The following is a 9,485-nucleotide window of genomic DNA, read 5'->3' on the forward strand; positions in this document are numbered from 1 at the left end:
TCATTTTTTGTAACGTGGTAACAAGATGAGAATTGAAAGCAAACTGAATGTCGATACACCTTACCGACTGCGAGTAAAGCCACCCACGCTTTAACTTGACAGACGTCGAATAGGTGATCGATGGGAAGCAGGACTTTTATAGAAGAAGGATGGTTACAATCTGCCTGAAAGTAAGAGTCTCGCAGCAGAAAGTTTTTTTTTCTTTGGAAAGAAAAATGGAATGCGAGCCACAATTCAAAGAAGGGTACCTACAGAATATAAAGGAGTACCTGGATAAAGAGTACGCACGCGTGCTAACACAAGAAGAGGAGAAAAACATCGGTCCCAGAACGTGGTATTTGCCACACTTTGCCGTACTCAACCCAAACAAACCTAAGAAGATGCGTTTAGTATGGGATGCTGACGCAAAAAGTCATGGAGTATGTCTTAACGACTGTTTTCTGAAAGGACCTGACCTTTATAATCCGTTGGTGGGAGTTCTTTTTATTTTCAGAGAACGACTAATAGCAATTTGTGAGATCTTAAGGAGATGTTCCACCTAGTTCGAATCCGAAAGAAAGACCAAGGAAGCCAACGATTTTTAGGTAGAGATCAGCAGACAGGAAAGCTTCGAACCTTGCAAATGCAGTTGATGATTTCTGGGGCAATCTCTTGGCCTTACGTGGCGCAAGAAGTCAAGAACCGCAACGCTGATAAGTTCAAAGATATTAATCCACAGGCTATTCAGGCAATAATATCCAAACATTTTATGGACGATTATTTGGACAGCGTAGATGGAAAGTGTCTTAGGGCGACTGAATTTAAAATAAAATGTAGTAATTTCGAATTTAAATAATTAATATATTATCAGTAAGAGAATCTATAAATCTTACAAATAAGGAAAGTATGTACATAATATTTTGATTGAAGAAATTTGGAAATAAAAGTTGGTTAAAAGTTGGTTCCAATTTGAAACACGCTAATTAATTTTGCTAATAATTTTGTCGAACTTATTAGCATGAACATTTTAGAAAATTTTTATACCTTCCACAAATGACCCTTTCATTGTAATGAAATTACACTGACTGAAATTATAAAGACGTATCCCAATTAAATTTTAATTAGCTGAATGAATTTCGTGATATAATTTAAAGAAAATAAGAACAAACTTCTTTCAAATCGGTTAATATCCGAACTAATAAATGAAATATTTACAAATCTTGTGAATGTAACAAAAGTGCGATAACTCTTGACGTTATTATTCGATTCTTTTAACGTTTATGTCATAATCGAACAAATCTAACGCAACTTATTAAAATTCTATTGATTAATATTGAACGAAATTTTAATTTTTCTCGGCCAACTCTAATTCTCTAACAACGGAAAGGTCAGCGAAGCAAGCAACCGAGCACGAACGACCGGCGTCCAGTGTCTCTCTTGCGTTCCAGTATTGTGCACAAATTTGAGGGTGGCGACCCTGCCGCTCTCCAGAAAGTGCGAAACAAATTTGGTAATCGCTGCTCTAAACCATCAAGGAAATTATACCATCTCAAGATCTGGAAATTACTGAATAAAAGTGATCCATTTTTCGGACTGCGTAGTGGTTAAGGGATCGTCCTAATCCAATTTAAGAAACCGAAGTGCTTCGATGAAGATTTTAGCGTTTATTTGTATTGGTTCCAGGAATCCTAGAGGGTCCAAGAGTCGAACGATAGTGAAGAGAGTGGTTCGTTTGGTTATGTTCTTCAATCTTACATCAAGAAAATATTTTTATTTTAAAGAAAAAACAGTAGAATCTAACAATAACAACAAATTTTCAAAAATTAATAAAAAATTTTCTTAATTTTAAATGAAAAGCTGTAAAATAAAAACAAAAACCGGTTTTCGACAAAATAGTTGAATCTTTAAACGAACAGTTAATTTTTAAAGCCAAAAAGAGGATATTTTTATTTTAAAAAAGGAATGTTCAACACAACGGTAAAGATTTTAACAAAATAATACAATTCTCAAAAAAATTAGTGAAATTTTCAACTAAGTAATTCAGTTTTCAAAAATGATTAAGATTTCAAAAAAATATTCAAATTTTTGACTAAAATGTCGTATATTCAACAATAAAAATAAATTATTAACATAAAAGTTCAAATTTCAACCAAGTATGTAATTGAATTTAGAAATAAAATAAAATAATTCTCAACGAAAAATATAAAAGTTAACATTTAAATCCAGAAAAGATTTCAATTTTATATTAAAAGCTGTCAAATTTAACTAAATAGATTAATTCTAAAAAATATATAAAACCATTTTTTATTTTAAATCAAAAACAGTTGAATCAAACAAAAAAGGCGAATTTTCAACAACAAAAAAGCCAGATTACTTGCAGTTGCCAAAAATCTCTAAAATGATTGATAAAATTCACACAAATAATTATATTCTTAGTTTCTACAAATCTTTACGGAGGGTTCTAAGCATACATTGAAAGAAAATAATTCAGGTTAATATTCTTTATCTAACTGTAGTTATTTAGAATTTTAATTTTCTCTTCAGGGAAAATTTACGCAATTCTTATTTAATCATAATTATCAATGTCTTCTGCATTTTTAAATAATCACTGCAATTCCATTTGTGTAAATTGTAGTTAAAAATTCAATTTGGAAATCATACAATTACATATTATTGTGATTAACAATAGCAGTTTAGAATTTAGTAAACACCACCGAAATATAGTTGAAGAGAATCCTTCAACGAATAACATGAGGCCTCAATTATTGGAAGTAAATAATAATTCTAACCTTATCCTGAAAGGAAAGCAAAATCTACAACTCTAACTGCTGTTAAATAAACAATGTCTACCTGAATTATCTTTTCGGAGGTACGATCAAAAGCCTCCGTCAATATTTTTAGAAATTAATAATAGATCTATTTTTGTCAATTTTATAAATTATTTTAAAAATTGGCGACTTTTGAGAATGCTTGTAGAGTCAGTTCGCAGCCAGTACACGTGCATTAGAGATGTACACTGACTTGGACTGGCTTGGACATGCTTGAAAACATAATGAAACAACACAATACGAAAAATCAAGATTTACATTTTTGATGTTTACTATGGGTCCCAGATTCCTTACACATTCATATTCATAATGTCAATTTTTCGAATAATTTTTACAGATTATGATACTTATTTTCTTTTGTATTGAAATTATTTTTAGGCAACCTAGTAAGCACCAAATCAGTTTTTGAGTAGGCTTAATCTTTTATATATAGACATTGATAACATTCCGTATATTAAAGGTTAATTTAATTTTTCTTTAAATCATTTTTGTCTAATTTTTTCTCTTGACACATGAAGGTGTAATAATGTTTGGTACTAAAATCAGATAGACGTTGGAGTCAATAAATGCCATGAATTAAAATCTGAACTAAAACTGCATATTTATTCAAAAACAGATGAAGCAGCTTAAACATAAGAATTTATGTCGACATAGATTTGCCAGTCATGAGGATACTTTATCTAACCTTCCTTTCTTGATTTGCAGTCAACTTTAGATCGGTGATATATGTATAAATTGTCTTAAATTATCGGCGACTTTAAATTATTTTTCAGTAAAAAATCAACTGAAATCAACTGGGAAGCTCATCTGCACTTAGAATATTACTAACAAATAGGGTAATTACAGATCAAAAATCGAAAATTTCTCAGCTTTCGGCTTACTGAAAATCAGAAAATATACTGAATTTTGTTTTTGCCATATATAATTGTTTTTAAGTGTTTACTGGAAATATCCCGCGAATGTCATTTAATTAAAAATTATGCTTTAAAATTAATAATAATAAAATTTTGATCCACACTCCCGATATCATGGATCCAAATTCTTTGTTTTTAATGAAAGTATATAAAAAAAATTTGCTTGCACCCATATCATATGGAAATATTTCTTTGGGCGTTACAGAGTATAATAACGCAAATAATTCGACTTTTTAATTGTCTTTAAGAATACCTAGAAATCTGAGGACTTTTTATTAATTACTTCTGACATTTTTCCACCAGGTTAATATTATTTGTAATATAGTTTTTGAGATCCTTTCATTCATATTTATAAAAGATACATTACAATTTTTTAATTTCCAACGATTATATTTCTAAGTTAGTTTGCACTGATGTATGACCATAATTTTCCTATTTTTTTCATTCCCTGATAAAAAATAGCGTAACACTTTAATTTCCATACTCGCTCTACGCCCCTGCCCTCTTCTAAAACATTCCAGTAGACATTTTTGAGATTTCTTGTTTTCGTGATTTGACAATTGACACTTTCTAATTTTTTTCTGTCTTTTGGTGAAATGAAAAAGCTGCGTACTTACAGTTTAATATGGAGCAGAATTTACGCTTCAAATGAATGTACTGTGAAATTTTGATAATTTCACTACAGTTGCAAACAAAAATTAAAACCTATTTGATCCGTTATTACCCACTTTTATCCATAATTACCTAGGTTAACAGTAAATATAAAGTAAATGTAAAAATTGAGCTAGAAAATAACATTAAAATATTGCGCAATAAGTAGTTTTCATTTGTTACATAATGTACTTGTCAACTGTTTGCAACATTTTGATACTCTGGGTTTTTATGTCAAGATAAGCACACAAATAGTTATACAGTAAATTCAGCATTACTTATATTCAAATTCTACACAAACGTTTCTTTTCTGTAACTCATCTCCCCCTTTCACTGCTGCCTCTGTTCACTTATTCTGTCCTTTTTTAACTCTCCCAACTCCTAATTTCTCCCATAATTTAATCTCACCTACTTTCTATCAATAATTAAACATTTATACTTTAATTTAAGATGTAGTGTACAGAATAGAATGTCAATGTAATTTCTACAAAATTATATTGCACTTTATAGAAAGTAATCCAATGAAAATCATGGGATTAACTGATACAGATTAAAGGATCGTTTATTTTCATTTAAAGAATGACCACCAAACATTCTATAACTATATAATAAGCTATAAATTTTTAGTATGAAGGAACCGGTTCATCATTGTTCTTTTTGCCGTTGTTCTTTTTCTTGTTGCCCTTATTTTCGCTGCCTTCCTGCCACAAGTTCAAGTTGATCGAGGGAATATCCTTACAGCTCACAAGTGGATTACTGCATAGCAATATTGTAAATAAGATTTTTTGTCATATTCATACTTTTTAGACTACAATAACTGAAAAATCTTACTTCTTAGAAATTCGTTCGAATCCTTTCCGCTGCATCGAATGAATGCCATTACCATTGTCACACACCAATCTGGAAATGCTTGATTTTCGAATTTCTTTCAGTTGTTCTAAAAAAGCATTGATTTTGAATTTAAATAGTCTAAAAAGTGTCAAAAATAACGTTCATTAGATATAAATTATAAAATTATATTAAAAAATCTTCATTTACTAAGAGTAAAAGCTGCTCCATTATTTCCATTTTCAAACCAATAGCGATCCCCTTTTCTTGTATGCAAAAACTGGCGATTTAAGATACAGTGATTAGTTGCTCCAACCAAAGCGCCTGGAAGAATTTTTTCTAAAGTAGCTCCTACTGGTAAATCTACATCATCTGGAGACTCGTATAATTTTGACATTTTCTCAACATCCTAAAAAGATAAATTTGTAATAGAATTCGAGAATATATATACGATAATTTTATTTTTAATAATCATAAAATTTTCTCACCGAGGAAGGAATTAAATCATTAAAGTCATGCCAGTCTTTGGCTTCTCGGAATCCACAATATTTACGATATTGATTGTAAGTTGCAAGACCATGATCTCGATTTCTTTGAATATCAATTGCTCGAAGATCAACTCCCAGTTTTTTTTTTCCTTGAGCAAGGCCTTTAGCAAAGAAAAGAGTTATCTGAAAGAAATTTACAACATTATGGATTATATATAATATTTATTTATTTCAAAAGACATAAATTGATGAAACATTGGTTTTCCAGAATCACCTCTTTGGTGAAACATTTATCAGCTCGATCTTGATCCTGAGTAAATAATCCTCTAGTAAGAGGAACAAAGCTTTTCTCGACGATAGTCGAATCGGCGATGTGGTCACTTAACCTCACGCTAGAAGTAGCAGACTTTCGGTCCTCGTCCATCAAACTGAACAATATAGGTATGATTTTCTATTATTTTTTTATAAAATCCTATACTATTATATATTTCTATCCCATTTAATCGGATTTTAACCTATCATTAATCCCATTCTAGCCTGCATTTAATTATTTTTCACTATATTTCTCTTCTTAGTAAATATGGCATGTTCTATTGGGCTTTATAATGTTATCCCATTTTTCTGTTCAGAAATGATTTTCTTTTTTCTTTGCCATTTTCCTACTTTTTAATATTGTCTTGTTTCTAACAGAATTTTGGTCAAAATAGTACATTTTGTGGCATGGGCGAGAAGTTGGGCAATCACACGAGTGGAGATTGACCAACGTTGCTCTTGCCACACACTATATGTTTTATCCTAGTGCACGATAAACAAGACGTTGAACAAGTACAAATATCTATTGTGGGCTTTTAAAGCAATAAAGTTTGCAACGGCAAAAAATTGTTAAGTGCATTCCCGGTCGTATCATACTCCAGCCCATTGCTTGGGTTGATACGAGCACTATCGAAGTGCGCATGCGTCATTGTCGTCTGGCGGCCATTTCACACTTTCTGCCGGCTCTACATGCACAGGAGTCGCGGTTTATCGTGCACGTCGGACAAAAAGAAAATTTTTTCAGCTTAAGATTAGTGAAGATAGTATACATACTCAAGTCTTCCAGCAATTGTTGTGTGGAGGGAGCGAAACGCTGCACTTGTATGTTCATTCAAAATACTGGGATCTACTGTAGGGTCATAATCGTTTACATAGCCCTGGGTTTTATAAATGAGTTTTCTGTGGTAACAATCTTCCTGACCTGAAAAATATTTCAGATCATTGTGCTACGAAAACAATTATTCCTAAATTAATATATTAGACTATTATTCAGGAGATTTCAGTATTTTAACAATTTTATATATGTATAATCGAGCCACCACTAATACTTCTGTATGCACCAAGAAGTCCCCAAGGTAGGTAATAAAATTATTTATTAACAAAAAAATTTTCAAAAATATTTTCAAAAGTAAAAATGTATCTTCCAATTGAATGGAAATTTCTTTTTATGAATTGTTTTTAAACTATGTCTATTTTAAAAGCAAATTGTCTACATTCTTTATTTTTGTTAATAAAAGATCATGCAAGCTGATCAGTATCACAATTTTCACAAAAAGGGAACCTTCACCTTTCGAAAGGACCTGTAACACGCCTATGGGAAAAGTGGTTTCCGTCAATTCGGCTAAACATTTTATATGTTACGTGTCTCCTCATTCTAAACAAATGTCTCAATGGGCACAAAGCGCAAAACTCAACGGGTCTCAATATAAGGCCCGCCGAAGCAAAAATATTATAAACGTAGATGCGGTACGGGGCATCGGAGTGGGGAATTACATATATATATATAGGACATCACATTTTCTGCCCTATCGAGGTGCTGCCCTCATCGTACTACGAAGTCAAATTCTTGTTTTCTCATTCTTCGTAAAATCTGACGGTAAAGCAGTAGAAAGATTTTTTGAGGTTAGAAAAATTTGACATGTATGTATCGCTGAATTTTTTCAGATCTGAAGCTTGATCCAGGTTTTCGGTACAGTCTTTTTTTTTTAATTATAAAAGAAATTTTCTCGAAAAATCATATTTTTAATATAAAGAAAGTATTACAGAAAGACATTTCGAGATAAACAAGTGCTGAAAGCACTTTTTTTGATAAATATATTTTTTTAATTGAACCAATCAAATATTTATACCAAAGAAACGACTTTTTAAATATTTGAAGAGTTTAAACATTATTGTTTTAATTTAAAATAACAATAATTAAAACAAAATATATTTCTGAATAAGATATTTTGGTTGAAAATTTTTTAAATCACAAAAGTTCTTCTGAAAAACCAAAATGTTAATTAAAAAACACATGTTTTTATATATTAATTTGTCGGTAAAATTTTTTGTATAATTTTAATTTTAAATTCAAACAATAATTTTTAACGCTTTAAATATTAAACAAACATTTATTTAATAACAATATTTTATTATCGTATTTTTAATAAATAATTAAAATTGATTAAGAAACAATTTTATTTGGGAATTTTCGAATTCGTTAATATTATAAAGTGTTCAGGAATTTTATTAGTTTTGGAATTGTATTTTTTGGGACAGAGAGATTTACCGAGCCGGGAATTTTATTTTTCGGGATATTTCAGCCGTACCCATAGAATTACAGAAAATTGGCTCTAATTATAATTTCGGCGCTCGATCTTGTTGATTTTTTCCTACAGTATTAATAAAAAAAATTGCATGGAAATTTTTGATATCACAAAGTTAAAGATAATTACAATTAAAAATTGTAAAATTCGCTGTATATCCAATTTGTGTTTTTGGATCTTGGCGATTTTTTTCTAATACATTTCAGTCACTGGTAAACGGGGGTGGTTTTCTCTTAGAAAATAAGTGATTAAAATTTGAAAAAATTGGTTAGGCTTTTTTGACATCTAGGCATGTAAAAAAGTAAACTGCAGAAAATTTAAAAACTAATTTGAGAACTATTTATACTCTTTTAAGATACCAATACAATTTACACAACACTAATTGTAAAATTTGCAAATTTTTAGGCCTTCAGTTTATGAACTTGAACTTTAACGTTAAAATTGCTTCATTTTCAGAGTACAGCCTTATTGTTTGAATTTTCAGAATTTTCGTTATAAGTTATAGGTTAGGTCAAAAATAACATTCTGGGATTCTAAATTGTTAAAATCCGAAAAAGTTTTAATTTAAAATTTAAAAATGCGAAAATAAACCATTTTCCATGTTCATTTGCATTCCAGCGAGTCACTTTCTTTTGCTGCTTTTGAAAGTCGATCCTTTGCTTTCAGTTTTTTTTTTTTTAATATACCTTGAATTCAACGCAATTCAAATTAAATGTTTGCAGCTGTATTTCGATTGAATTATACAAAGGTTTTTTGTTTTATATATAAACTAATTAAAGCATTTTATTGGTTTTTCACGATTGTAATTTACAACTTCTAAAATGGAATAATTGTAGCCCAAACATGAAAAAGTATAGACTAATTTCATATTTAAAGAGATTCAATCACATATATTGAACTATTAAAACCTCTGACCTTATTTAAGGTCTTTAAAACTCTTTTAAAAACTTTTTTTAAACAATTTTGGTTGTGATTTCCTAATAAAAGAAAAAGTGCTATTTAGTCTCCAGAACAGCAATTTCAAAAATATTTAAAGCCTTAATAGTTGAGACATTTTAAATTTGTAGTCTTCAGTAAATTGAATAATTTCAAATTTAAAGCTATTTAAATATTTCATCTAAATTTTTGAATGGAAAGTGTTCGATAATTTTAAATTGAAACCTCTCAAATTATTTAGTT

General features: G+C 29.9%; 1 protein-coding gene across 6 annotated transcripts in view; it reads right to left on the minus strand.

Annotated features, from left to right (window-relative positions):
• Positions 1 to 3,981: 3,981 nt before the first annotated feature.
• LOC117173202 (peroxidase-like) overlaps positions 3,982 to 9,485 on the minus strand; it is a 136,760-nt gene continuing 131,256 nt past the window's right edge. For all 6 annotated transcript variants that reach the window (XM_033361632.1, XM_033361635.1, XM_033361633.1 and 3 more), the window contains exons 9-14: positions 6,775 to 6,922; positions 5,963 to 6,116; positions 5,689 to 5,871; positions 5,411 to 5,609; positions 5,204 to 5,309; positions 3,982 to 5,128 (exon numbers count right to left, since the gene is read on the minus strand). In XM_033361632.1, the coding sequence (XP_033217523.1) occupies positions 4,996 to 5,128; positions 5,204 to 5,309; positions 5,411 to 5,609; positions 5,689 to 5,871; positions 5,963 to 6,116; positions 6,775 to 6,922 (923 nt within the window). In that variant the 3' untranslated portion in view covers positions 3,982 to 4,995. The remainder of the gene's footprint in view (positions 5,129 to 5,203; positions 5,310 to 5,410; positions 5,610 to 5,688; positions 5,872 to 5,962; positions 6,117 to 6,774; positions 6,923 to 9,485) is intronic.

Source organism: Belonocnema kinseyi, chromosome 5 (genome assembly GCF_010883055.1).
Source record: "Belonocnema kinseyi isolate 2016_QV_RU_SX_M_011 chromosome 5, B_treatae_v1, whole genome shotgun sequence".
Lineage (NCBI taxonomy): Eukaryota > Metazoa > Arthropoda > Insecta > Hymenoptera > Cynipidae > Belonocnema > Belonocnema kinseyi.